This window comes from Gasterosteus aculeatus, chromosome 15 (assembly GCF_964276395.1).
Source record: "Gasterosteus aculeatus chromosome 15, fGasAcu3.hap1.1, whole genome shotgun sequence".
Classification (NCBI taxonomy): Eukaryota; Metazoa; Chordata; class Actinopteri; order Perciformes; family Gasterosteidae; genus Gasterosteus; species Gasterosteus aculeatus.
The window spans coordinates 5684332-5711469 of record NC_135703.1 but is presented as its reverse complement, the minus strand read 5'-3'; the positions used below and the strand labels follow the sequence as shown (position 1 = coordinate 5711469).

Below are 27138 nucleotides of genomic sequence, written 5' to 3'. Positions count from 1 at the left end.
ATTATTGACAATATTTAATGGCTGACGGTCCAAACATTCTAATATGTTGTCAGCTTCCATGCATGGTGATAATACCTTTATTAAAAAAAATCACAAGAGTCTCCCAAGTGATGGTCCGTTTTTATTGTGATTCTTGGGGAAAACGGGGGGGGGGGGGGGGGACACAATGTTCTGTCCCTTGAGGCCACATGAGAGGTCCCGCTAGCAGCTCAAAGCCTTCCAGGAGACACCGCTGAAGAACGGGTGACACTTGATGTCGCTCACGCCTCCGCCTCCGGACCCCAAGCGGTAGCCGGCATCGAACTGAAGCAACTGCGAAGCGGCACAATGGAGAGTGTGACATTTAGATCACACTGTGTGTGTGTGTGTGTTACAATTAAAAGTGTTATAATTAAAAGAAGGAAAACCTCCGTCAGAAGAGACGCAGCTGCCGCGCTCAGGTGGTTGGGGATGATCAGCTGGGTGTGCGAATGGATCCCTGCTGGGTGGAGCTGCCACAGTGGCTGTTGGCACAGTACGCGCAAAGTGTGACAACCCTCGAACCCGATGCCGCAAATGTGCAGGAATGGAGCGAAAAAAAAAAAAAAAGTTGCGCACAACGCCTTCACTTACCATTCCTGTTAAGAGTTCAAACAACAAAGCGCCGAGGCTCCACCAATCACAGGCCTCCGTCACCCTGGACACGCCCCCGATTTCTGTCCACATGCAATAAACTGTTTAGTTGTGTTCGTACAATGATGTCTCCATATCTATCTTCTTCGGTGTAAAATGGCTCGAACTTAATCTCACCACCAGGTGGCAGCACACAGCACGCAACACCCACTGGTTTCAGTTTACAGTAATGCAAATCTTTACCCGGAGCACAGTACATCTGTTCCATGGCTTTGGAGCTGATCTCTGACTGAACCTCACTCCACTGTCCGAAGAACGTCAAGCACACCTTTCCTGTGAAAACATCACATTTTAAATAAAAACTAAAGCACTGCAGTTTTCCACATGAAATCATTCGGAGGTATTTGATGGACTCACCGTTGCTAGTGAGCAGAACGTTTTTAGGGTTGAGGTCCCGACAAAGGACGCCCTGCTGATGTAGACTCTCCAAGGCCAGGAGAATCTGAGCCGCCCAGACGCGCACTTCCGCCTCTGGAAGCCCCCAGCAGGTCGCCGTGCCCTTACCCGTAGGCCTGGAGGACTTCACGGGGAACCGAGGCAGGTGGCACCAGCCATCCACCTCTATGTCCTGGTCATCTCCCTGCCCCTCTGATCCTTCTGATTTAAGGAAATCGTCCACGTCCTCACTCCCCATGTGGTACGAGGCTCCGTTGGGGCTGGACCAGCCCGCAAACGATCGCTCTTTTCCCGACGCCACCTCATCTCCAGGACACAGCAATTCGCAGGCCTCCTCTACACCCTCCCTCGTCCCGCCGGAATGTGTTTCCACTTTGAACTTCGCCCCCGAGAGGGCCCCCTGTTTCCCTGCAACGCCGTGGCAGAGGGAAGCAAAAGGCAAAGGGCCGGAGCTTTCTGACGCGTCTGTGTGGTCGGAGAAGACTGCTCTGTCTGTGCTCCTGATGACCACCATGCCATTCCTCTCCTCCGTGGTGGGACTGTTGCCGTCTCTTTTTGAGTCCGTCACCACGTCCGCCGAGTACCCGGTCGAAACGGGTCCTAGGTGTGAGCCGTTGGTATCCCACGATGCCCTGCCGCGTATCTGGGTTTGGCAATAGAGAGGAAGATGCAAAATGGCAGGGGACGAACTCAAAACATCGCTTCCACTTTTTGGTGATCCTGCTTTTACAAATAAGGTCTGATTTGTGCGAGGTGGAGTTTGTCCTGGCGTGCTGTTGCTCACTGCATAGGGGTTGGTTTGTACGCCGTTATGCACCGGGTCCGCAACCTTCCAGGCCACTTCAAACTCAGAGCTGCACTCCGTCAGTCCCAACGCAGCTTTGTTTTTATGGAGTTCTGACATGACATCGAGGGCTTGACTGACGCGAGAGCAAGACAGAGGAAGAGCGGGCTGTTCCTGAGGTTCGCCGGAGAGCAAGCACAAACTCGGGGCCGGCGGGTGGATGCGGGTGTCGACCTGTGTCCTCGCCGGGCCAGAGGTCAGAGTCAGCCGATCAAGCTTGTTACGAAAGGACGCCGCGGAACGCGTGTTCTGCAGACAGCCCGTCTCCTCGATGTAGGTGTGAGTCCCGCAGCTCTCCAGCCGCTGCTGAGTCTCATCCCACGAGGTGGGGAAGTCGTCGCCGGGGCTCTCGTCGCTTGCTTTCTCCGGGAGCCCTCCTGGGCTCGCGCCGCTGTTGCGCCGGTAGTCCGTGCTGATCGTCGGTGAGGTGTAGCTGGTCTTCAGCTTGATGCTAGGTTGGCCAGAGGTGATACATTCCGGGTGTTCCTTGGCCTTCTCGTTCCTCAACTTGTGCAGCTTGGAGAAGAGCCTCCCACCTACGGGACAAGAGGAGCAGATGATGAGATGAGACATTAGAGCAAATGTACTGCTTAAAATCCCACTGAGGACAGAGCAGTTGTGAGCTGCTCACCTTTGAGGTGCTCAAGATGCAGGTACACGGCATCCTCGCTGACATAATATCTTAGCAGCTTAACCATATATGGAACCCCCTGAGGAATGATGGTTGGCAGATCTCTGCTCTCCCAACTCGACTTTACCAGACTCTGCAAGAACACACACACACATGCACAAACACGCGATGACTGGTCTGTTAAAAAAATACACATGTTCATATGAAATAAATAGGCAAATTAATCAAAAGTTGGTCAAAAAAACAAACAGAAAATGAAGCACGGGTCGCCGCCTTTGAGATTACTGCCTGTTTCCATGTCTCCAACAATCCATGTTGCTGAAATTTGAGGTGCACTTGCACTGGCTAAAACGGGGAAAGCTTTCAGGCAGATCAATGCAGCATGATACTCAGGGAGACAGGATGCACAGAGCTCCTGTCAACCGGCCGGCCCTGGGATATAAGTACTGGCTTTCTGCTCGGCAACAACCCCCCAAAACATCTCCGCCTTTTAGTGGATCGCTATATGTAGACATATGGCCGTGTCTTTAATTTAGATGCATTAGAACACAGAGGAAGGCACCATGATGGGAGTTTTTTCTCAAGGAAACTCAATACTCACCTTAACAACAAATGTCTCCTTGTTGACCATACTCTGAACAATCAGGACCTATTAGAATTAAAACATATTGTAACGTCAATGAGTGTCCATACACAAAGGCAACCGTGATATGGAAACAGAAAGGTAGTTAGTGTTACAGTCCCACCTTATCAGTCACTCCGACCACCTTACACATCTCCAGATCCTCCACAGGTGAGCTCAAGTGTCTGATTGGACGGAATCTCAGGCTGCTGTAACCCTGGTGATGAAAGCCAGGCGAGACGTCCGCAACAGAACAATGAAGGACAAAGCAACTCACGGCGTGTTTTTCTCACGGCGTTTGAGATAAAAACGTCCTTGTGTGAGACAGAAAGGCACTGAACATTTTTCATCGAATGTAAGAAACAATGGAGGATGTGCCCTCTTGTCTTCCAACTCAAAGAATACAAGCTAGGAATGCTGATTCAACCAACGGCAGACGCATGTGAACACTAGACATGCCTCATAGCGAATAAAAGACAAGAAGATGTAGTTTTCTTTGTAAAGGGATGACAGATTGTCTTACCCCTAAATGAGAGCTTCCCTTCCCCAAGTTGTCCTGCAGATGTGTAATGAAGATTTCTTCAGCCCTCTTCAGATACTGGGTTGTCTTCCTTTTCACAGCCTCCCGACGTTCCTTGTTTGGATCCACTATAAAACAGTTCAATCGTATGAGAAAAGGAGGGTGTCTGGCAAGCTCGGAAATGTGTGTTTATACTCTGGTTCGTCACTTCCTGTTTTTATTTTTACTTTTGTCCACATGTTCCCGTCACATGTCTAGCGCAAACGTGCCTCGTCATTTTCCCCATTCAAAGTATCACATGCCAACTGTTGTCCACTTACGCTGAACCCCATTCAGCAGCAGGTCCACCCCGTTCTTGTAGTAACTGAAGGACGCCTCGTAGTCCTCATTGACCTCGCTGTCCAATGCCATGCGGATCTGCTTGGCCGCCTCCACCAGGTAATCTCTCTTTGCCATCGCTGCCTTGTTTTGGACCAGGTGGGCCTAAGCACGGCGCAGAGAGAGTTAGACATGACGTGTTGATTAAGATGGACCTCGTTCAGACGTACGGCCGGTGTAGACGAGCCGTCTTGTTAAACTAGAAACTGAAACTACACCGTACGTCGCCGTAAGTGAGTCTCACCGCCGCTGCTCAGTGGCTGCTCTGTGGCCTCACCTTTGCTCCCCAGTCTTACGAACAACGGGAAACATCTCTGTCCGTCGTCTCTCGGCTCGGTGTGCGTCTCCCCCGAGTGACACCGCGGCTCAGGAGGAAAAGCATCGTCAACTGAGCCAGTGCAAACAAAGAGTTAACCTGCAGCACAGGAAGTGAGTACGAGCTTGTTCCTACTACTTCTGATGGATGGAAAGAAGCTGAGTTGCAAACGTCCCAGATGACAAGCAGATGACTCAACGAGCAATGAGGCGCATTGTTGTGTGTCTCAGATAGTTGTGTAGTATTGTATCTTTAGAGGATGGTGGCAGAATAAAGATTACACCCAAATGTCACTGTATAATCCCAAATATTCCATCAACACTGATGTACATGAATTCCATTATTTTTAGAGGAAGAAATTCATTCTCTGCAGACTCAGATAATATGCAACTATTTCATGTTTACATGACACAATTATAATAGCAGGCAGACAGGGAAGACTTATGGTGACTATAAAACCTCCTATCAATGCAAAATATGATGTTCCTATTCTCTGAATTTGGGTACAGCCTGAACCACCAACATCACACAAAAACAACACGCACGCACACACACCTCATCCTGGCTACAGGCATGGAGGCGACATCATCTAAGGAGTGTTATGAAACACACAAAGCCATCTTCAGTCTCCTCCATCACCATCTTCTCAACATGCATTTCTATAGAAAAGGAGTTTGAAATCACAATGACAAATAAATGGGACAAATAGCTTAGTAAAAAGACACAGATACACACATCCTGTACTTGACGGGAGGCGAGCTAGCCCTGGACGCTCCACCCGCAGCAGCATCAGCAAGCGGCAGCAGCAGCAGCCCTGTCTTCAGCAGCCTGAACCCACTCCTCTCTGGAGCAGGGGAGGAGGACGGACCTCAGGCGAGGCTGCTGATTGGCTGAGCGTGATGTCACTTTAGGGTACCGTTTCACACAAGGCGTTCACTTCCCCCCTCTCATCCCGACAGATGCTGGTCGAGTTAAAGAGACAGTACTGTTTTTCCTGTACACTGACTCAACCGTTGACTCCTTCCCTAATGGATTGTGTTTGTATGTTTTAGTCGACAAATCACGTCCGGATGTTGCTGAATTTATAAAGATGTTACTAATTAAAGTGTTTCTTTGATGTCTCCCATCCACTATCTACGACTCGCAGGATCACCCTGCCCAGAATACATAATCTGCTGGTGCCCAGTGCCAGATGGAGCCAGGCTCCAGTCACAGCACAAAGGAGAGTCCTTACCCCCCCGAGGGAGGGCCCGTTTACAGAAGGGGGTGCGCGCTCCAGCACGGAGCAGGATGTTTGGGAAGAAGGGGGGGCGGCGGAGATGTTTCAGCCGCTGCAACCTCATCCAAAAAGAAGGGAGTTATTACCTTACACCCTTTCAAAAATGTTCAATCAGTCACACTTTACCTTGAATCATGTTAAAAAAACAATTAACAGACTCATGCAAATACTTAATATTATTTCCCATAATAATATTTTCCCAAAACAAAAGTGAAATTCTTTTTTGGATTCAGGCAGATTTGCAATAATCACACATCAGACCATGAACAAGAGGCGTCGTTCTTTGTTGAAGATCATGGCGGCGGATGCATAATAGCCATTGTTGTACATGTGAGGCCTCTGATCAGTGGGGTTGCGGTGCAGCTTGACACGTTTCTCACTCTTGTATCTTACCTCTCCAGTCTTGGTGTCGTATGAGTAATAGATCTCCTTTGTCATCAGATCTTCTGGCCTGGTAGCCGACACACTGTGACGCCACGCAGCGTGAAGGCCTTCCCTACTAGATGCTCGAACGCACCAGTGGTCCATTCATCTTACCAGATTGATTTTTCCATCTATCTTAGCGACCGCAATTCTATTCCTCCGGGGCATACATTACCCACAATCCTTTCTCATCAGCGGAATAGTCCAAATAGGGGAATTTGTTGCTTTTGTGCATTTGTCGGTGACCATAAACACAGGAGGCCGGATCTAATGTGGACATTTAGATTGGGTTGCAGACTGGTAAATCCATAGCGTCACCATGGACATTGCAATTGTTACCAATGCCTTTCAACCCTTGTGACAAACTGGTTTGTGAAGAAGGGTCTTTAAATTAGTTTGTCGTAAATAGAGTACAATACAAGGATAATTCATACGCACCGTACAAGTACACAGAGTCACAGCTTCGCACTGGTTTTTACCCCGTGGTAGTGTAAGAAAAGTAGAAATAATTACCATGACATGCAACCTGCTGACCAGCTGCTGACAAACCAGAACTGCATGTTGAGCCACACCAATGGGCCCCCCTCCAGCTTCCTCTGCAGCTTAGCAAACTCAAGGCAGAAGAGCTCCAGGTTGCTCTTGTCGTGAGTCTCCAGCTTATTCACGACGAGGGGTCGTGGTAAACAACAAAATGAGGACCGAAAAAGCTGAGTCTTGAGGGAGTTGAGGGAGTCCTTGAGCTGAGACACCAGAGCCTCAAACACTCTGAGCTCCTCGCTGAGCAGCTCAAAGTCCAGTTTGATGGGACTGGCCACTCTCCCAGTACATCCACCGGCTCCTAACCCTCCAACATACCCTCATAACTTATCATCTAAGAGTGAAGAAACACAAATCAGCCTGATGATTTTTCACCAGAATGCTGTAAATGCTGTAGCACTGCTCAAACCTCTTAACAGGGCTTACTCCATATTGTTCATTTGAATTTGTATTGTAAATGTGAAATAGGTTGTTTCGTATTGTTTTGTTTTCCATATGGTCACTTGCATGATGTCATGCATGTAACTCGGGCGTTGCCTTTGAACAGCAAAGGAGACACTGTGAATTAAATGCTGACTCAAAGAACAGGAAATCCCTTGAGTCGTTTTTTTTCATTTCAGTAACGACACTGAACGAAAATACCCAGCTGAAAAGATAAATATTGGGAAGTATTTCAGGATTTCAGTTCCTCAAACAGTTTCCTCCACAGTTGACATGTCCTTGTAGGAAAAGCACAGATATTACAAATAACAATAATGAATGCTCTGTAATAGTCTGCATGCTCAATACACTGTGCACATGTCATTGTCATCTCAATAGTTCAAATGTATCTTTATTTCCTAATTATGTGTTACAAAGTATAGCCAACAGTCATAACACTTCAAACATTAGATACAGCTTTACTATCCCTTGACTCTCGAGCGCCTTGAGTCTTTAATCCTTTCGTTTGGTGGATTTCTTTTTCTTAGCTTTCTTGGATTTGGCTTTAGCCGCTGGCTGCTTGGCACCGAGAGCGGACCGGGACCTGGTCAGGGGCAACGCGGTGGGACTCGCCTTGCTGTAGGCCACCTCCGGATCAGAGTGTACGCCCTGTGCGGAGACGGGCTTGCCTGGAGAAGAGCGAGCGGAGTCTCCCAGCAGGTTGGGCTGGGAGTAGGAGCGCAGGGCCGGGGAACTGGCGGGCCGGTACGGCGACGCGCCTCCCAACGCGGGCAGGTGGACGAGCTCGTTGCTCAGGTTGGTGACGGAGTAGCGGCTGCTGTTGGACATGACGATGTGGTGCCAAGAACTCAGAGGGGTGGCGGAGAAGTGCCGAGGGCCGCTTAAATCCTCTTTGGCCCCTCCAGGAGATATGACGATGGAGCCGTGCGGCGTCACGGCCTCCACGGCGCTCTGGAAGGTCCTGAGTATGCGGTCGCTCTTCTGCTTCTCTTTTTTCTGACGGGACTCCACTTTCCTCAGCTGGCGGCGGTGATCCCTCATCATCTGTTTCCTTGTATCCGCCAGTCCCCTGCATCAGAGAACATCATCGTTTCACGGCGTCATCCGCGGTGAAGATCTGGACAATTTAAAAAGGCACTCATACTCACGATCAGACATTAGGAAACACGCTCACCTGTAGTCTACAATGCCCGTCCCATCGCGATCAAGTCTCTGAATGAGCTCCTCGATCTGGTATCGATCCAACGGGATACTTGATTGCTGTGATGGTTTCACAGGACAGAAAGAAGCACTTACACGGGTTCTTATTTCAGCCATTCGCCGTTTGCACAGTTTGCTTTTACTGATTCAACAACTGGTGATGAAGGATCAGCATCAGAAAAGATTTGTGAAGAGTACTATAGAACTTTAATCATGCGTGTTTTCAAAAGGTCACTTTCATGGTACTCTCTCCTGAAAATGTCACCGATCAAAACAATATCTCTTTAGAAACCTGCACCGCCTTCCTGAAGTCAGCAACAGGGACTCTCATTGTGCCGTCTTTGTCAATGTTCCTAAAGAAATCCCAAAGGCGAAGCTTGCGTTGATCCAAATAGTCCTTCAAAAACATAAGGAAACCATGAAATCAATGTTAAACCACACAGAAAGAGTTGTGATCATTTGACCGCTTCGTTAATTTAACACTTAGTCTATATATGAATTGATTTTAGATTTTTAGGACTAAATATTCTCATTACGTGACCAAAACATACCTGAATGACTTTCATCGGATCAACACGTTTTGGTGGCTTTTTGGCAATGAAGCCTCTTACTCCTCCAAACCGTACATCCAGAGCGCGATGCTCCTGACATGTGACCTCCAACAGACGCACAAAGGTCTCATTCACCTGCACATTCTGTTCAAAAGGTAAAACAAAACGATGGTGCTGACAAGATGGCAACACGGGACCGACTGCACGTCATTTGATTTGGTAATGGTTGGATTTCTTTGATCTTTGATCACACGCTATGACAGAAGAGTCAGATCAACAGCGGACAGCGGTTCCACCGTTACTCACACATATGTTGATCTCTTCCAGGGCAGTTCTAGGTGTGTTCTTCACCACATTGACCAGGGCCAGTGCTCCCTCTACTGTTAACGTGTTGAAAGCCAGCTACAGGAGGGTTAAAAACAAACACCACCTTAAAAGGCAACTGCGTCTTACTGACGATACACGTTCGCTTCACGCAACCTCGTCAACCCACCAGTAGGACTTGGAGCGTGTCATTGAACTCAAGACCCCTGCACAGCATGCCGACGCCCTCGTTGGTGATGCGGTTGTTGTTGAGATTGAGGTGCACCAGAGTGTTGTTGAATTTGAGGGCCTCTCCCATGGCCAGGGCGCCCTCATTACTGAAACCGTTCCACGATAGGTCGAGGTGCGTTAACGTCATGTTCACCTAAACACGCAGAATGGGATCAGATGTTCGAATGCAAGAGTCGGAGACTAGATGGATCTCGCGTTTGGCCGTACCTTCAGTCCAGCACAAAGAGCCACAGCCCCTTTCATTCGAAAATGGTTCCAGCTAAGATTCAGCACCTCGAGACCCTCGTTGTTTGCTGTAGATTGTAGGCATTACCTTTATAGATTACGGCGTAGTGGATTTGGTCACATCAACAAAGGCATTAAGATAAGTAAATGTTTTACAGTACCCAACAACTGTCCCAACTGTTCCCCGCCTTTTCCACAAAACTCATTGTGGCTCAGGTCCAGCTCCTTAATTCTGGAATTGGTCTACAGGTAAACATATAAGCAAAATAATAATCGCAAAAGTGATCAAATAGTCTACTACAACTTAACAACAAACCTCAGCTAAAATCCCATTTGTCATGTAAAGCATAAAGGTAAGACTGATTATTAATCACTTACCAACAGGGCATCTGTAAAACATTTTGCATCATCGTCAGTAAATCCATTTCCTGATGGGACCAAATATGAAATGTACAAATAAAGAGAATAAATTCACAAATGAATAACACAAAGTAATCTTTCATTTACAACATTTTCTCATCTAGTCACAAAGAGTTTTCTTTTGTCATGCCTGAATTGGTACCACATCAATACAGTTAAAGCCATTAATGCTACCAGAAATTACCTGAAAGTTTGACAGATTTTAATGAAATGTTGTTCAGCAACACATTAGTTACATGCTCAGCTCCTGCGGACCTCAGACAGTTGTTGGATAAATCCTGAAATTGAAACAAATGGTCGTATAGTATGATGCTACTTGGATAACAAATGCCGCCTGTAAATCTCTTCTGCCCTCTAGTGACAGGTTTGCAGTGTGACATACCAGGTGTGTTATGGTGAAATTAGCCCTCAGCATCTCCGCAAGGTATTTGGCTCCCTCTGCTTGAATGTGATTGTCTCCAAGTTCCAGAGAGTTGATATTCATATCAGCCTAAATACAAAGAGCTTATCAGAAATGTACCATTTAAAAAAAAAAGAAGGTCTTTACTAAGTTGGGAGAATTTTAATTTTACCACTAAAGCAATAGCAAGCGCCTTGCAGCCCAAAGGCCCCAGCCCGTGGTGTGTGAGGTCCATGGCTGCAGAGTCATAGTTTCGTAAGAAGTAGGAGACCGGCACTACGCCCACCAGCTTGCAGGCCTGGAGGTACACGTCAGGTACAGAAACCTCCTTGTCGCTCTCCTCGTTTTCTGGAAGTTAGTAGAAGTCCTTATGAGTAAGAGGCTGTGTAATACCCGTCAAAACAAGCGTTTATTTGAAGAATTTACCACACGATTATGAATTAACAGTACAAACTTACATCATTACAGCAGGAACAGCAAAGTGGCTTGTATCCTCTTTACCCAACAATGAACCCAAGAATGAGCTGATGTACTCACCATCCGACTCCAAGTCCGTGTCAAAATCATTTTCCATGGCCTGCGGCTGAGTTGAGGGTGTACAATCGTCCTCTTTTAAGCGGAGCGACTCAAAAGACAGCGTTGACATTACTGAATGCCGTCAGCGCCTAAATACAGTTTGAAACCACTTCACAGATGCAGAGGGAGAACCGTCTTCTGTTTATTTGTTCCCTGGTGTTCTGTGCAGCACCAGGAAAGGAAAGAGGCCCTGGCTGTCCAGCGGGTAATTCTACCCCTCAGGTAACGTTTCATGTGTAGTGACATCAACAATTTATGCTCTAGTGTGGATACAATGCTGTGTTTTTTTGTTATAACACTAAGTAAAACTGTCAATAGGCTTCTAGGGCGTGATAGCTGCGCTGTGTGAAATTATAAGGCTTTAAAGTAAAGTTTCATTTTATAGTTGTTATCTTTATCATTTTTATATTATCTTATTAAAAAAAAAACGTTCCCATGAATTAACAAACACATCCATGAGAAAACCACGCCAGTGACCCCTGACCTTTCTACGTCACGACCAACTTCAGAACACGCATGCGCGGCAGCGGTATGAGGAAGGAACTACAGAAACATGATTAGTTTGTTGTTTTATGTCCTCTACCCGATATCTCGCTACGTGACAAGTCGACACTCAGGTGGGTCTCGCAGCACGTTGTCGCGTAAGCGTCCGTGTTCAGTGTGTCAATAAACGTATTTTAGCCGCGCAGCTGTTGCAGCTGTTGCTCACAGCGAGTTTATAGTTCCCTGCTGTCCGAGCACTTTGTCTCGACGTTTTATTTTGGTGACTGTAATAAAAATGTCTCGTGGTTCGCTAGTGTGAGCTACTGGTTCGTCCTTCGCGAAAACGGACTCGTAAGGCACATTATCTTATTGCCTTTCTGGCAATTTTTCCGAGCTTGCGCCCGCCTCCCTCGTGACGTCACTGCGTCCCCACGTGGGACTGCAGACTGTGGTCTGGGTTCAGTAAAATGCATTTAATTGTAAAATGTTTTTTTTTTTACCGTACTATGAATGCACAAGAGTTTCTGACTCCTTTCTGATCTTGCATTCTAGAGTCCTTGCAGAAGGATCCTCCTCCTGCACAGGTTCATGGCAAAGCGGCGTGGGATGGTGGCGCCGTCTCAACCAGGAGCTTCGCCCAGTGTCAGAGCTCCCCGCTGGCCCAGGGGCCCAACCCCAGCCCGAGTCTTGGGACGAAGCGGGAGACAAAGGAAAGGATGAAAGAACCGAGCCCAGGACAGGAAGATGACACGAGGCCTGTGCCAGAGGAAGAGCACCTCGGGCCTGTCCCGCGCGGGGAAGCCAAGGGCAGAGCGGCTTCAACGTTGGGTGAGGGGAGATCCACGTCGACGGAGAAAGAAGCAGAGACGAGAAATGCACTGCAGAAAGACAAAGGGGAAGCTCCCACACAAAACTCCGGGGAACTAACTATTCACCGCCAGGCGCTCAGTAGGATGCAGAATACGGAGGATGGAATTATTTCTCCGGCTGCGGACATTGGTCCAGAAAAGGCTGTCGGGGCGCAGTTAAACTGCCTGCAGCCCGTGGGAGACAGCACCCTAGAAGCCACCAGTCCAATAAAGATGCCAAGCTTGGAAGAGTTTTCATCTCCGGCTGAGCAAAGCGTACAGGAAACTACCCGCGCAGTAAAGGAACAAACACCGATGCCCTGTGCCGATGCGTTGATGGCTCCGGCGAAAACCGCAGCTGAAGTAACGGAGTGCTGGGATGAATACGTGACTCTGACCGCCGACGAAATGGTCGTTGGGGAAAGCGGTTCTGAGCTGGCATTTCCCTGCCTCTTCTCTAACACTCAAAGCCCCCTTAATCTCAGTGGGAAGCACAGCACACAGACTGGCTGGCACTTTCCTGCAGGACCCGGCCTGGCAGAAGAGGTGCACTGCCCACTGTGGCAATTCCCCGTCTCCAGCTATTACCCTCCAGTAGAGGCCCCTGGGCCTTTTGAAGGTGACACTAATATCCCCCTGAACTGTAACTTTGTTGTCTTTTCTCAACTCCCTGGAAGTTGACCATCCAGCTGTTTAATTAACAGCTGTTTTCCAACCAGTGAATTGGAGAGTATGGGAGGAGACGGATGAGAGTGCCACTGCAGCAGAGGCGTCCCCCCCGTATACCACGGCCTCGATGGACCTCACCGTCATGTCCTACAACGTCCTCGCTCAGGACTTGCTCGAGGCCAACGGGGAGCTGTACACGCACTGCCCCCTGGAGGTGCTCGACTGGAGCAACCGCTGCAGACTGCTGCTGGACGAAATACAGAAATGGAAGCCAGATGTGAGTCAAGTGCTGGCTGAGTCTCTTTGTGTCATTCATAAATGCAGGTTAATTGCAATCCTAACATGTTTTTTTTTGTGGTCTTTGGTGTTTTAGATTCTGTGTCTCCAAGAAGTTCAGGAGAACCACTACCACCAACAACTGTGTCCAGTCCTGTCTGATATGGGTGAGTTTGTCTGTGACGTTGTCGGTGGTGTTTGGTCGACGTTGCGGCCCACGTCATGCGTTGCCTGTTCATGCTGTCGCTCCAGGCTACACCTGCGTGTTCAAGCGGCGCACGGGCACCAAGACGGACGGCTGCGCCACGTGCTACCGCAGCAACGGCTTCTCTGAAGTATCGGTCGCCACGCTGGAGTTCTTCAAGCCGGAGGTGGCGCCGCTGGACCGGCACAACGTGGCCATTGTTCTGTTGCTTCGGCCGGTGTTCACCGAGGGGTCGGAGGTCAAGGCGCGGGGCCTTCCCCTGTGCGTGGCCAACACCCACCTCCTCTTCAACCCCAGGAGGGGCGACGTGAAGCTGGCTCAGCTGGCCGTGATGCTGGCCGAAATTGACCGAGTCGTCAAATCCTGTAAAGCCAAAGGCGAGGACTGTAACATTATATTGTGTGGAGACTTTAACTCGGTCCCCCAGAAGCCTCTTTACCAGCTGATCACCACCGGCGAGCTCTACTTCCAGGGACTACCGGCATGGATGGTGAGACCTAAACACCGCGAAGAATAATTCCCATAAACTGTCTCCATGCTGCTCCTGCGTTCATGACTGTTTGTTTCATGTTTTTATATTTCTGATCAAAATGCTCACAGGATTGACCTGTATAACCATGCACTTTTTTTTACCATGTCCGATAGATATCGGGTCAAGAGGAGCTGTCAGAGAAAAGCCATTGTCGCAGACTGTACGCCCCCCTGTGGTCCGGCTCACTGGGAGTCACTGATGGCTGCCAGTACACAACAGCCGAGGACGCGTGGAAGAGTCGGAAATCAGGTCATTAACGTGTAGTTTGTGGCATTTTCTTATTACCTCATTGTGTTTTCCCCTCATCTTCATCGATGAAATGAGTTTGTCTTTGTTTTCATTTCAACCCGCATCACTTCCTGTCCGGTATTTGTTGTTCTAAATTTAGGCAAATACCAGTACAGCTATGACTTCCTGCTGCAGCAGCGCTTCTGTCCAGCCGCATGCCTCCGTCCTGCGTACTTGGAGGTGATCCGGGGAGTGACGGACAACACGCCAGGTGCAGACTCGCAACGCAGAACGCCACAACGTCACGTCTCGCCGAAACGGTTTGAATAACTGGGTCTTCTTTGTTTTTCAAATGCACAGATGCTTTAAGGGGTCCACCTTGGAGTCCACCTTGTGAAAAAAAGTGAGTTTACGTTGCGTCATGTGATTTTTAAAAAGAGGCCCGGTGAGGTTAAATTGGGATGTGCTTTTACACGTAAGTTTTATGTCACAGGTTTGGACACACCATCAGTCACCGGTTTGACCTGCAGTCGGTCTACAAACACATTCTTCCCGGCTTTGGCAATCCGGAAGTCACAACCCTGCACTCCGAGGGGGCAGCTACCGTGGACTACATCTTCTACACCCCGAAACGCGCCTCCACCTGTGATCAAAACCGTACGTGAACGTGATACCACAGACAGCTGTTGCAGCTCTGCATGGATTTGCCACTGTAGATGACTTGTTGGTTCTTGCTGTTTCCTCAGCTGGTGACTTGAGTGCAGGCCTGAAGCTGATTGGTTCTCTCTCCCTCCTATCGGAAGATGTCCTATGGTCGTTGAAGGGGCTGCCCAATCACATGTTCCCCTCCGACCATCTCAGTCTTCTGGCCAAGTTCCGGCTGGACCTGAATGCTGCATGATGGGAAAGAGTGGGTGGTGTCAGGGGGAGGATGAGCATGTTTACATTTATATGGAGCAGATTTAAATGAACACGTTAAATCTGCTCTTTTCTGCTATTTTTGTTTTGAATAGATGCCAACAATGGATCTCGTTCTCCATGGTTTTCATCAGATAAATGACGCAGAGCAATTACTTGAATATGACAAATCGAATTAGGCTGTAATAGTTCCTTTTACAAAAATACAGGCAGTGCTCGCTTTAATTCTTACTGCTGCGACAATGCACTGACCTGCTCAGCTTTCTTTCACTCTTTTTACTAATTTTTAACCTAAACCATGTTCAGTCGGTCATACTTTTGTTGGATGGTAATTATAGAATAAATATTTTCCATTATCTTGCGGCTCCTCTGTGATTTCTTTTCTCTTCAACATATTCCAGAAATGTGTCGGCCTCCAGCGTTGTGTAGCTTTTTCCAACATTTATGCACGAAATGGCCCAGTAGGCTGTTGATAGTGAGCCGAATGCTGGCTCCGCCCCTCCCATCCCGGTACACTTAGGTGCTCCTCGGTTTGCAGGGGGAGGATGTCTGGCTGATGCATGATTAAATAATTCATTTAGAAAGTCGAGTGTTTTCATGCATGATGGGGCTCAGTAAGAGGGCTGTGTGTGTGTGTGTGTGTGTGTGTGTGTGTGTGTGTGTGTGTGTGTGTGTGTGTGTGCTGTAAAATGTCTGCTGAGGTGATTACCATCAGTAGGCCGCCCTTTACCGAGCCCTCACTCGTTCTTGTCAATGTAAACATATTTGCCACACACGGTGTCATAATAATCCATTGAAAGTGGTGACACTAATGTATAGAGGATTACGATCAAACGCACCCACGTACGCATAAAAGTACACAAAGAGGGTCAGTAGGTAGTTATTCTCAAACAGGTCATCGTGCCTTCGGTCTCTCTGACTTACAAACACGGGCTAACGAGGCGTGTGACATTCGGACGGAGGGGAGGCGAGTGGGGGGCTCATCTTCATCGGGACTTTTCTCATAGTTCAACAAGGCAACTGCTCGAAGGAACAAATCCCACCACTGCACCATGAAGAGCTTTTAAAATGGTTACTTTGTTCCAGGACAGTACAGTTTCCCTCAATCGCTACCTTTGGGGTTCCGTTGTTGGCCGACGTGTGAGAGTGGTTCCCTGCTGCTAACTGGGTTTACTTTTAATGCAGCTGCCATTAAGGCTCCTTATCTGATTGCTGTGCGTTGGGAGGGCGACTTACTGTACGTCCGTACCCTGTGGGATCCATCAGGCAGCAGGATGCCTGAGTATGAGCACAGCGCTCTACAGCTGTTACCTGATACGACTGCAGCAGCACGCCCGCAGTGAAGCGGATGGAGCGATAACAGCAAATAATGAAAGATTTACTTTTGTTTACGCATGTTTGAAACGTATTCTCGGATCCAGAAGGCGAACACACTGTCCCACTTGTTCCGACTTTAGTGTTTAACTCCGATTGAAGCTTCCCTTCAGGGAGTTGTTGGCGTTTTAGAGATCTCATTTGCATTGGTGCCAAAAGCTGCCCTTCAATGAGGATATTGTGCTCAGTTTAAACGGTCATTCCCTTTCTCACAACTAATGACAGCGTGCTTACTGATGAATCAAGACCAACGCTGCTTAAGGGAAAGGTTATGAAATACAAGAAAAACTATCACAAATTGTAAACAGAACATCAAACTGTGTTCCCCGTGACCCTTTATTGTCGTGATCCGTTGAATGAACAGTCTTTTGGTACAAATTTTGACATTAAAGCACTGAAATGAAAATGGACGACGCCTACTGTACACATAAACATGTTGGCTGTGGCAACGTGTTCCCAAGTGAGCGGTACATTTTGGTCCACTGGTGATCGCCCACACTGAGGGAAGTATAAAATGACAATAAAAAGAATACAAAATGCAGATAAAATTGCTGTAAACAAAAGTCTTTACACCGTGGCCTAAATGGAAGTCACCCCACTTAAGGCAAGTGGAATATGAGATAAAGTCGCTACAAATAAAAGGTAGAAACAGTGTGTATATAAAGCAGTTACACATCGACTTCCCGTCTAACTTTACATCTAAAAAAAAAGTGTGGAAGCGGTCAGCGATGCTGTGAGTCACCTCGCTGATCTTGTTGCTTTTTATACTCATCCGTCACAGTGACTCCTGTTTCTCATATTATCACGCTGCAGATGATACAACGTACTTCTGTACATCGCGTGTTCAATCCCGTGCTCGGTGAATAGCATGCTAAAACTGTCCCACATACTTTCAACCTTTCGGGAAGAGCACAGATGATCCTGCTGTGTGTTCAGCTCAGTTGAATAACGAGAATAAAAAGGGTGTGGATATAAAAGGTCTTTGAGTTTTCATACAAGGCACGTGGGTAGTGGTTTGCACACTGGTCACTACACAAGCGGTCGCTGCCCAGCAGAGCAGAAGTGGTCCTAAAATGACATTACATGAAATTGCACACTTACGGTACGACGATGCAGACAGCAGAAGAGTCTTTGTCACCACGGAAACCTGCGACGCGTCCAGTGGCACATTTTACAACTTAACTTAAAACTCTGCAGAGAAAAAGCCTCTTGACCACGTCGATGGAGGGACGCTGAATGAGCCTTTTGTTTTTGAGAGGGAAGGTTGCTGGTGACCTTTTTTTTTTTTCTTCCAACGTTGCATCGCGCGAGCCGCACAATGCGCACAAAGAAATAAGCCTCACAGAGTGTGTGGTACCGTTTAAATTTACAAGCCAGCTAAAAGTTCTTCAGACTCTGATCTGGTATCCATTGATGTCTGCGGAGGATTTCTGCTCCAAAACCTTCTTCTCTCCGGAGGGACTGCAACGAAATGAGACACAGAACACGCGAGACGTTGACTTTCATTCATATGAGAAGGAAACTGTTGCTAACTGATAAACTACTTCTCCTTCCTCCGATCATTTCCCAGTAGACTAGAACAAGAACAAGTGTTATCTGGATCACATGACGGTGCGTACCGTCTCTCGCCACGGCTGACCCGGCGTACGGGGCTGCCCGGTCCGCGGAGGGGGGAGCCCATGCTGTTTCTCCTGTCTTTGGTGGGAGAGGGTGGCGCAGGCTTTCCTATCTGCGAACACACAAGAGACATCTTCGTCGGAAAGGTTTACAACTCCGGCCGTGCAGTCGGGTCTGAAGTCGCTAATGTGACATCGATGGACGGGGGGTAAGTGGGGGGGCGGCCCGGGCGTGCAGAGTCAAGCCATCACATTACTTTTATTACACACAGAGCTCGGCATCAAGGCCGCCCTCGTTGTGTCGGCGATGAGCGAGCGTCGTTTGAGAGAAATGGCGCCGCGTCGCCGCGCATGAAGAGGCGGCACATCAACGGGAATCTAATAAGCAGTCGAGGAGCGAGAGCCCTTCCGCCGGAGGGGATGAATAGAATTCATCATCGCCGTCCGCTCGTCCCGCTTGGGGCTCCTTCAGCTTGTACCGCCGCCGCGACACTTTCACAAGGCCTGAGAAAACACGCACTTCCCGATGGCCACCTCGTCCCCCTACCTTCAGCCTCATGTCTCGGGTGTGTCTCTCCAGCTCCTTCCGTAGCTCCTCCTTGGTCAGCTTGTCCACGTCGAGTACGGAGTGTTTCCATTCGATCTGCTCCACGCTGTGGGGGTCGTGGGACACGTACTGGCCGATCCTGACCTTGCTCAGGGTGTGCCAGTAGCCCCGGTAGGCGCCCTCGAACTCCTGCACCAAGTCCATCAGTGTCCGGAACTCCAGGGGCTTGAACATGAGGTCCTCCCTCCGGCTGATGCCCAGCGCTCCGAAGCGGCCCCCGCTTTGAACGCCCAGCACGATGTGGTGGAAGTGGTTCCCTGAGAAGTGCGACTGGAAGCTGAGGGGGAAGCGCTCCACGCCGGGCATGTTGTTGGTGAGGTAACTAGGAGGAAGGTCAAGGAAACGGACAGAAGGACGCGTGGAGAGACAACGTACAGTAGGTCCGGCAAAAAGCTAAAACCCGCCCCATCTACAAACTGGTCAAAGTACACGTGAGACAAGCTGAAAGTGTCTCAGGCTATGAAAAGATACAGTACAGTCAGAAGACATCGTAGCGTATCTAGCGGCATGCAACATGACCTGCTGAAGTAAAGATACATCCCCAGGATCACCGCCTCCAGGCATTTGATTGGCAGAGCCTCCCGCGTCATCTCTTTAGCAATGTCGATCAACCTGTGCGGAACAACGGGTTATCTGTGATGCAACGCAGCACTGAGGGTCACTACAAATGACACGCACACTATTACTGTACAACAAAAACAAAAATATTTTCCATGCACCACGGGAATAACATTTGCACGGCTACGTCTAATGCAGTGGGTTTAGGAAAATTGTGTCCTGTTGGCTGCTGGTTGAGATTAGTTTTTCTACCCACAAAGCCTCGGGGTAATACACATGCACTGGGCGTTAGCAGCACAGGCTAAACATTGTACAATGAACATCCCGTGACTGCTACCATGAGCTCCTGTGTCCCTTGCTGGTGAAGGGTTAAGAGAGAAATATGCTCACGCAGTAAGAGGCCGGCTCTTCTTAATTTCAAAAAACTGTGTTCCGGTGTGATTGTACCTGAAAGACACAGTTAAGGTCGTAAAATAACAGAGCAAAATGCTTTGGGTAGACATTCATAGGTTGTTGGTTAATTATGGATGAAATGTGTCTTAAGTCTATAATATAGAATAGAGTAGCCAATGGTGGCCTACTTTCCTGTGTTAACCCCATAATTATCAGCATGACAAAACAGTGGTCGGTGGGATTGATGTAATTTAGTTTCGACATTATTACACACGTATGTATATATCATTCCCAATAGATATGTTGTGGTTACACCAACTTAGTCAAAGGATACTGCAGTTCCCTGATGTATTTCTGTATGGCTTCCAGGCGCTGTGGGATGGTGGCGGTAGGTTGGTATGTAGGCACACTCGGCATCGGAATCTGTGGGACAGAGCATCCAAACAACTGCATCACCGTTGCGTAATCGACCGAAACTCCCTGCGCCTGGAGTGTTCAGTCTCGTGACCTCGGTGCCTTTAACTGCTCTCAAGACAAGTGATGGACGCAACTGCTCTCACGCAAGAACGGACAAAACATGCAACATTTTATTCTGCTCCCTGTGATGAAGTGGCACGGGTTCACGGGGGGCTGCATAGCAACGCTGTAAACGCCACATTTCCCCACAACCAGGTGCAACGCAACGCGCATCGAACACCTTACCTTGGGGTGCTCCGCGTTCCCCCGGATCTCCCTCCCCAGAGCTTCTCCGTTGGGGTGTATTCGAGCCACGTGGCGCCACATCCTCTCCCAGGTGTCCTCGTCCACCGGGAGGCCTCCTCTGTTCACGTAGAAAGGCACCCCTCCATCCCGCAACTCTTCTTCGCCCTCCTCCTCGGGCTCCTCGTCTCTCTGCTCCAGTGAGCCCACGGCGACGGGCCTCAGCATCCCTCCGCCAGCAGGAGGCCGAGGCACAGAAATGTCCACGCCGATGCCTTGAACCTCTCACCGGTTAATCGGCTTGCAGGTCTAAGCGGGTTTCCACAACAGATGGCCAGCTCATGACATCAAGCAGCTCGCGCCTCCATTGTGAACAAAAGGAATAAAATAATAACCTTTTTTTTGGAACAAAGAAGGACTTTGCAGTAACTATTCAGCTCTTTGGTGAAACGATGTACCATTCAAGGATCAGAAAAATGAGGTGAATTTGCCGTTAGACGTGTGGCCTATTTTAAATGACAATACTATGAAAGTTCAACAATAAACACTAATGTAACGCTAACACTGACAACAAAGTATTAGAAATGACTAATTCCCGGTACCGTTAGAGGTCAATCACGCCACAGATATCCAGCTAAATCTGTGCTGCCGAACAACCCCCGGACCCCCCCTCTGCCTCCCCAGCCTCGACACTCCTCAGGCGTCCAGTTCATCTCCGTTTCGCCAAAATCATCCTCCGGTCAGCCGCCGCTCGCCGGTTCATTGTTCATGCGGATGCTCCCCGGGTTCAGCGGGCTGCGGGTTGGATTCCCTTCCAGAGAGCCGCGCAGACACTCCCAGAGCCGCGTCCACTGCGCATGCTCAGTGCCCGGCGGATGATCTCAGCCGTCACAAATGTTGCATTCAGGTCCTGGCCGAAAAGTGTTCATTTCAGAGCCGCTTTGGGCAAGCGTAGCAGCGACAGGGGAGTGCTGATATTAATGAAAATATATTTAATAAGAATAACTATAAAAAGGTGAAAGAAAAAACATCTTGCAATCCAGCATTCTTTGGTCGGTAAAGTCGAATTATTAAATTAGGGCCGGAGGAGGACCTATTGTCCTTATTATAATTATTATTATTATTATAGTGACCCTTATGCCTATCAAAAATAAGGTCACCTCTGTTGGTGGTAGCTCGTTTTGACGCGTTGAATAATCTTTGTAGGGGCTATTCAATCAATTTCAGCCAGAATGATTTAAAGCAAAAACGGAAAAATATCATAAACGCAATACTAAATGTGTAGGTCGATACTTACCATCAAAACAAAAATATGATCTTGAAAAGTTACGATTTGGCATGAAAAAGTCCAGGAAAAATTACTTCACTTATCTAAATATGTGCAAAGAAAGATGTTTGGGGAGTTAAAATGGAATTACAATAGTTTTTAAATTGTACTTGTAGGTGAAGTTTTACTAATGAAGGAATTATATGAGCTCATTCTAGAGCCAGGTTGTAATAAAAAGTGATTGATTTGACTTGAAGTGTTTTTGTATTTAATGTATTCCTCTGGACGTTTTTTAATTTGTTTTCCATATGAATGAATAAAGTCTGGAATTTCTCCTGGGCTCTTTCCACTTTTAATCCTCCGGGAGTGATTTTCCAGTTTCCTGCAGATATTCACAAAGACAAACACACACACATAAACACACATACACACACAAGCGCGCGCACACACACACACACACACACACACGCACAAATATATCGTTTGCCTATTTTTCCGAAGACATTTTCTTACCCAACATGTTTTGACGTTTTTCTGAAAACATTTTGACGAAATATTATTTGACTTTTTTTAAATGACATATTTTGAAATCTGCAAGAACATTTTTTGCCACATTATTTTTCTTTCTCATATTTTTTCCCTGACATATTTTGAGCTAATATTTTTATCCTTTTTTTCATCACATCTTTGGCCCTTTATTTCATAACATTTTTCTAACTTTCATGTTCTTTATTATCCTTCCATTATGTTTTCACTTTTTCTCCAAAACATTTTTGACCTACTAAAATACCTAAAATAAATATATATTGGTTCAAACATTTATACCCTTACCTGTTTTTACTTTTCGAACCTTGTTTTGTTGGATGTAATACACTTATTCCTCACAGAACGCCGTCAAACAAAGGTCCGACTGAAAAAGAAGTTCATTATATTCTGTGACCACCAGATGGAAGCATTTAATACGTCTGTACATCTATAAACATGTTGGGGAATATGTCATCTTCCATGTCACAAGGAAGAGTTGTTTATCATTCATCAAGGTAAGTGGTAAATATCAACCTGTGCACGCGACCTGACCGCATTGATGAAGGCTGCACGTGTTGGGGCAGTGCAGGAAAACTGACGCAAGGTAGTTGCTTGCTGTATTGTCTGCTCCTTGTTACATCAAAGACAGAAATAAATGTTTTACGTGTTTACGTGAAAATATCCGACGAGGATGGGATTCGAACCCACGCGTGCAGAGCACAATGGATTAGCAGTCCATCGCCTTAACCACTCGGCCACCTCGTCTCACGTTGCGCTTACCTCGTGTAGATTGACAAGTACCAGAATGTGTGTCACGGATACACTCTACGCAGATCCACCAACGTCTCCTGGGGAAAGGAATACTTTTTAACAGCCGAACACGAGCAACGTGTGAAGCGACATTAATGTCTATTGACAACAACGTGACTCGCGAACCAAACATATTTCTGTCCTCAACAGGGAGCCAGAGACCAACTGTAGACCTGCACATTCGACTATTTGGATTAAAATGTAAGTAGTGTAAAATTATGCAATGAGATGTGCGCATAATGTGCTAAAAGGATAGTCTTGAAGCTAATGAATATCTAAAAGGTTAGAAATTGATAATGAAATGTTATTACAAGACAGTATTTGTGCAGGTATATACAGGAGTGTTATATGCAGAGCACCAGTCAGGTATGACTCAGCAAGTGGTTCACGTGCTCTAATGCTTCAAGCCCGCTTGGAGTTACCAAGCAACAGTCAATTCCTTGATTTTCAGAATTAGGATATTTAATGCATTTAGAACTGGATATCGGCTCACAAGAGGGCATTGCATCATCCCACTCAAGAAAAAGTGCTTTCAGTCAGCATTTTCAGTACAATGTGCACCACAATCTCCATCAGTCAGTTTAAAGAAATGGTTTGTGTTAACACTAGAATATAACCGCACTCAAGTCTGGGTTCAATCATCCCACATTTTATTTTAGTGTGGGTTGACTTTGAGAGCCTCATGTGTTGCACGTTACTTAATGACAGTTCAGTTTTATTATCACATTTCTGTGGACGCATTGTACAAGCGTATCTTCTTTGTAAGTTATTCTTGTAACATTGGCGACTGCCAGTGAAAAATTGCATATTGGCTAACCCTGGTGCATGTTATTTTATTAATGTGCACTTAACTGAATGTTTGCACATGCACAAGGCTGGAATAACTGACGCGACCACATAGTCTTCCGTTGCGAATGAAAAAGGCAAAACACAGACAGAGGGGATCGAACATTTATTTACCCTTATTAAAAGTTACAATAAAACCATTAACATCCTCAAACAATAGCAAAATAAAGAGAACCAAAAATATTGGCCAAAACATATGTACAGAGACGGTTTTGCAGATAAAAAGCTCACATTTTGTACACAACCCTTGCATCATAAACTCTGAAATGCGAACGCTGCAATACTCATGAAGCTTGAATGTGTTTGAAGCAGAAGAAAAAGAATTGAAACGCATGAAGAAAGACATTGCTCATTTTCCACCTCCCCTCCTTGATTTTTCACTTTTCTATACATGACAAAATACTTGAAATTTGGGGGGGAGGGGGGAATGTAGAATTCTAAAATGAATGAATAAAATGTCCATATAACAGTCATTTTGGGTGAAGGGGATGCTCTGCCCCTTACGGTGACAATTTTAGACCCCTCCACCCCAAAAAAATAAAAATGTTATAGGGCTGCCACGCTGTTAAAAAAAAGGATGCTTCTCCGTGAACTGGGAAAATAAGTCAGTATTCCTGATTCGTTCCACATCCGATGCATTTACCTTTCGCCACACACGCCGGCCCCCGTGTGTTCCACGAGGGGGGGCGACACACGCCGACGCCTTGATCACGAGGGGGCTCGGGGAGGTTCCGTCTGTCGAAAAAAATAACTAATAAAAAAGGCAGTGAACTGGTGGTTGAATCAGCAGACGTGATATATCCTTTGTCTTCTTTCCTAGTTTTGTTTTATAACTTTTAACTCTTTAAGAACGTGGCACGCGTCTCTCATATATATATTTATATACTTTAATCTTGGAAAATCAGTTCAGGTGCCACGGCGAGGGAGTGGAAGGGGGAGGGGAGGGGGGCTGGGAAAGGGGGAGGTGAAGTCACTCCGCCTCGACCTCGGCAGCCGCGGGTGTCGTATCCTCGACGGGGGCGGCGGCGGCGGCTGCTGCTGCTGCTGCTGCTGCCTCCTCCTCGACGGGTGCGGCGTCAGTCGCCGGGATCGCATCCTCCTTGGCCTCTGCTTCGGGTGCAGCCTCGGCGGCTGCGGCGGCCTCCTCCTCTTCTTCCTCCCCTTTGGCCTCTGCGGCCGGCGTCTCCTCTTTGGCTTCCTTGGCCGCGTGGCCGTTCTCCTCGGGCTTGTCCTCGGCTGTCGGGGAGGCCGCCTCCTCGCTGACCTTCTTGGCGTTCTTCTTCAGCGAGATGCCCTTGAAGTTGAAGGAGTTCTTCAGGGAGAACTTCTTCTTCTTCTTGCCCTCCTTGGCGCCCTCTGGCGTGGCGGCCTCGCCCTCGGCCGCCGGGGCCGGCTCGATGGCGTCGCCGGTGCCGTTCTCGCCCTCCTTGGCTGGTTCGGCCGTCCCGTTTCCATCGGCGGCGGCTTCCCCGTCGGGCTTGGCCGACACGTCGCCGTTGGTTTTGACGTGGCCGTTTTCCTGCAAAGAGAAGAGAACTCGTCAGCCGCCAACGTCACCGCTCGAACGGGGCGCGAAATAACAACGTTGCCTCCACAAACGAGGGCGTGTGGGTGAACAGATGGACGAACTGGACCAAAACGCCCAAAGCGTTCCAAATACATCTAGGAGGCATCTGACCGATTAGCCTAGTTACTCCCAATAGTTAATCCCATTTTATACTTGAGCGAAGCTGCGCGCCCTGAAACGAGTGGCGGCGTGTGCGCGTGTGTGGGGGGGGGGGGGGTGAACAGCTGTTTGCAATACCACCAAGCAGACACGCGGGGGCAGTAGTGCTGCATTCAAAACCTCGACGCTGCCGGCAAGTTGGGGAACAAAGGAATCCCCACAAAAGCTGCTGCTTCCGTCCATCAGCCGTCGCTGCTCCGCAGAGAACAACCGGCACACGTCGGCCAAAAGAGTTTTATTCAATTAATCGACTATAATCATAATGTGGACCCCCCCCCCCGTCCAACATCAGCGCCCCCGACTTTATTGGATAAAGCAGTCTGATCTGCGTTTAATCAAATAAACTAAACATTCCTTATCGATAGTAGTCGAACAACCAGACACTATGCAGGAGGCGTTGGAGTTTAGTGAAACCCTCTTGCTTTGTTTGCGAATACATTTAAAAAAAAAAACCGCGCCTCCACAGCAGCGCGGATTTGCATCGCTGCAGCTTCTCGCGTTTTGTTCGACGTGGAGAGCGATCGCGCACAACTCATGAGAGAGAACACGTTCGGAACACAATCGGTCGGGTTTATGCATCGAATTGTGCGGGTAACTTTGCTCCCCCAACCCCCCCACCACACACCACACCACCACACGGGCACCGGCGGTTCTGGTGCGCGCCGAGCGAGGACGCGCATCGCCTCTCACCCGCATTTTTTTTAAGAACCCTCGCACATTATTTCACTCATTCATTGTGTAGCCACGCGGGATCGCGCAGGAATGGGGAGCTGTGGGGGGGTGGGGGTGGGGGGTGGCGTTCCGCTCCGTGCCCGCAGCTTGGTGGAGCAACAGCTGGGGGTTCACCTCGCCGTGCCCCCCGATGCTCGCCGGTGGGCGTCGGGTGCCATGTGGCTCCCCGCTGGTTCGGAGCACGTGCGGGCCGTTAACTTTTAACTCACCTGGCCGTTGGCTTTGGCGGCGGCGGGGTCCGCGGCGGCGGCGGCTTTCCCCTCAGCAGCTACTCCTCCCTTGGACAACGGGGCTCCCATTCTCTACGAGGTTGCCGGGAATACACACACACACACACAAAAAAAAAGAAAAATCGAAAAAGAAAAAACCTCGAGGTGTAAGCGGTTTAAAAATCCAGCGCCGGGATGGGGAAGGTTTTGCCCAAAGAAATGAAAAAAATCCGCCCGGATGTCCCTCTGTCCCTTGGCTTGGTCTGCAAATGAGAAGATCCCCCTTCTTCGGTGCGTGCGGACCCCACGGTGGCTGAGCTCAAATTAAAGGAGGTCGCCGATGAGGCTGTGAGTATTTCTACCGCGCCTCGAACCCGACGGGAGTCTCCTCCTGTGGGCGCGGCCGCCGGGTTTCGTCCAATCGGCTGTCGGAGGACTCCCTCTGCGCCCCTCCCTCTCTGTCACTGCAGCGGCCTGCTGTCCCGCATGTCTGGCAACTTTTTTTTTTTTAACTTTGTTCATCAGCTCACTGACGACATGTCGAAACGTACGACGGAGACACGATGGCATAAATCATATGATTCATGCTTCGCATGTGGTAGTGAGAAAAACACCGTATCATCAGACAGTT

The 27138-nt window shown here is 48.3% G+C and overlaps 5 protein-coding genes and 1 non-coding gene across 17 annotated transcripts; 1 reads left to right on the top strand and 5 right to left on the bottom strand.

Moving 5' to 3' along the window:
- Window positions 1–105: 105 nt before the first annotated feature.
- On the bottom strand, window positions 106–5244 carry rps6kl1 (ribosomal protein S6 kinase-like 1). Of its 4 annotated transcripts, none has more exons than XM_078089838.1 (13): window positions 5115–5215; window positions 4935–5038; window positions 4341–4451; window positions 4006–4168; window positions 3689–3813; window positions 3290–3382; window positions 3145–3192; window positions 2544–2676; window positions 1030–2448; window positions 856–945; window positions 613–695; window positions 408–503; window positions 106–312 (listed from the first exon to the last, which is right to left on the bottom strand). In XM_078089838.1, the coding sequence occupies exons 4-13, from the start codon at window positions 4139–4141 to the stop codon at window positions 202–204; spliced, it is 2334 nt and encodes a 777-aa protein (XP_077945964.1). In that variant the 5' UTR covers window positions 4142–4168; window positions 4341–4451; window positions 4935–5038; window positions 5115–5215; the 3' UTR covers window positions 106–201. The 4 variants fall into 4 exon arrangements, with proteins under 4 accessions (XP_077945964.1, XP_077945963.1, XP_040055483.1 ...); XM_078089837.1 differs by having other exon boundaries at window positions 4935–4968; window positions 5115–5204; XM_040199549.2 differs by lacking the exon at window positions 4935–5038 and having other exon boundaries at window positions 5115–5244.
- A 2245-nt stretch (window positions 5245–7489) lies between these two features.
- lrrc74a (leucine rich repeat containing 74A) lies at window positions 7490–11184 on the bottom strand. The gene is made up of 13 exons (XM_040199865.2): window positions 10948–11184; window positions 10583–10758; window positions 10393–10500; window positions 10195–10288; window positions 9969–10018; window positions 9752–9833; window positions 9573–9658; window positions 9304–9498; window positions 9117–9212; window positions 8811–8954; window positions 8552–8656; window positions 8234–8319; window positions 7490–8128 (listed from the first exon to the last, which is right to left on the bottom strand). The coding sequence occupies exons 1-13, from the start codon at window positions 11054–11056 to the stop codon at window positions 7552–7554; spliced, it is 1908 nt and encodes a 635-aa protein (XP_040055799.2). The 5' UTR covers window positions 11057–11184; the 3' UTR covers window positions 7490–7551.
- A 254-nt stretch (window positions 11185–11438) lies between these two features.
- angel1 (angel homolog 1 (Drosophila)) lies at window positions 11439–15501 on the top strand. 2 transcript variants are annotated; one of them, XM_078089835.1, is made up of 10 exons: window positions 11439–11603; window positions 12022–12936; window positions 13037–13263; window positions 13360–13429; window positions 13515–13957; window positions 14113–14248; window positions 14388–14498; window positions 14588–14630; window positions 14721–14884; window positions 14974–15501. In XM_078089835.1, exons 1-10 carry the CDS (start codon window positions 11540–11542, stop codon window positions 15126–15128), a joined length of 2328 nt encoding a protein of 775 aa, XP_077945961.1. In that variant the 5' UTR covers window positions 11439–11539; the 3' UTR covers window positions 15129–15501. The 2 variants fall into 2 exon arrangements, with proteins under 2 accessions (XP_077945961.1, XP_077945960.1); XM_078089834.1 differs by having other exon boundaries at window positions 11480–11603; window positions 13022–13263.
- Window positions 15038–21273, bottom strand: vash1 (vasohibin 1). 8 transcript variants are annotated; one of them, XR_013452802.1, is made up of 8 exons: window positions 20396–21265; window positions 20028–20116; window positions 19691–19747; window positions 19214–19354; window positions 18683–19064; window positions 18139–18248; window positions 17621–17980; window positions 15038–15120 (listed from the first exon to the last, which is right to left on the bottom strand). XR_013452802.1 is itself a non-coding variant. In XM_078089840.1 (8 exons), exons 2-8 carry the CDS (start codon window positions 20618–20620, stop codon window positions 17908–17910), a joined length of 1011 nt encoding a protein of 336 aa, XP_077945966.1. In that variant the 5' UTR covers window positions 20621–20701; window positions 20995–21269; the 3' UTR covers window positions 16818–17907. The 8 variants fall into 8 exon arrangements, 7 of the variants coding, with proteins under 7 accessions (XP_077945966.1, XP_077945965.1, XP_040055802.2 ...); XM_078089840.1 differs by lacking the exon at window positions 15038–15120 and having other exon boundaries at window positions 16818–17980; window positions 19280–19354; window positions 20396–20701; window positions 20995–21269; XM_078089839.1 differs by lacking the exon at window positions 15038–15120 and having other exon boundaries at window positions 16818–17980; window positions 19280–19354; window positions 20396–20754; window positions 20995–21251.
- A 1594-nt stretch (window positions 21274–22867) lies between these two features.
- Window positions 22868–22949, bottom strand: trnas-gcu (transfer RNA serine (anticodon GCU)). Its single transcript has one exon. It is a non-coding gene; the product is annotated as a tRNA-Ser (tRNA).
- Window positions 22950–23931: 982 nt separating this feature from the next.
- marcksl1a (MARCKS-like 1a) lies at window positions 23932–26902 on the bottom strand. The gene is made up of 2 exons (XM_040199846.2): window positions 26508–26902; window positions 23932–25359 (listed from the first exon to the last, which is right to left on the bottom strand). The coding sequence occupies exons 1-2, from the start codon at window positions 26595–26597 to the stop codon at window positions 24811–24813; spliced, it is 639 nt and encodes a 212-aa protein (XP_040055780.2). The 5' UTR covers window positions 26598–26902; the 3' UTR covers window positions 23932–24810.
- Window positions 26903–27138: the final 236 nt, after the last annotated feature.

Coding starts and splice junctions, on each gene's coding strand:
- rps6kl1 (XM_040199549.2), bottom strand. CDS start 4,141: ATGGCAAAGAGAGATTACCTGGTGGAGGCGGCCAAGCAGATCCGCATG. Junction 3,193..3,289: donor TGGTCGGAGTGACTGATAAG/GTGGGACTGTAA, acceptor TAATTCTAATAG/GTCCTGATTGTTCAGAGTAT. Junction 2,449..2,543: donor GCATCTTGAGCACCTCAAAG/GTGAGCAGCTCA, acceptor CTTGTCCCGTAG/GTGGGAGGCTCTTCTCCAAG.
- lrrc74a (XM_040199865.2), bottom strand. CDS start 11,056: ATGTCAACGCTGTCTTTTGAGTCGCTCCGCTTAAAAGAGGACGATTGT. Junction 8,657..8,810: donor ATCCGATGAAAGTCATTCAG/GTATGTTTTGGT, acceptor ATGTTTTTGAAG/GACTATTTGGATCAACGCAA. Junction 8,320..8,551: donor ACTTCAGGAAGGCGGTGCAG/GTTTCTAAAGAG, acceptor AAACCATCACAG/CAATCAAGTATCCCGTTGGA.
- vash1 (XM_040199867.2), bottom strand. CDS start 20,620: ATGCTGAGGCCCGTCGCCGTGGGCTCACTGGAGCAGAGAGACGAGGAG. Junction 19,748..20,027: donor AAATACATCAGGGAACTGCA/GTATCCTTTGAC, acceptor TGTGTCTTTCAG/GTACAATCACACCGGAACAC. Junction 19,355..19,690: donor AAGAGCCGGCCTCTTACTGC/GTGAGCATATTT, acceptor TGTTCCGCACAG/GTTGATCGACATTGCTAAAG.
- marcksl1a (XM_040199846.2), bottom strand. CDS start 26,597: ATGGGAGCCCCGTTGTCCAAGGGAGGAGTAGCTGCTGAGGGGAAAGCC. Junction 25,360..26,507: donor CCGCCAAAGCCAACGGCCAG/GTGAGTTAAAAG, acceptor TTCTCTTTGCAG/GAAAACGGCCACGTCAAAAC.
- angel1 (XM_078089834.1), top strand. CDS start 11,540: ATGATTAGTTTGTTGTTTTATGTCCTCTACCCGATATCTCGCTACGTG. Junction 11,604..12,021: donor CGTGACAAGTCGACACTCAG/GTGGGTCTCGCA, acceptor CTTGCATTCTAG/AGTCCTTGCAGAAGGATCCT. Junction 13,264..13,359: donor TACAGAAATGGAAGCCAGAT/GTGAGTCAAGTG, acceptor TTGGTGTTTTAG/ATTCTGTGTCTCCAAGAAGT.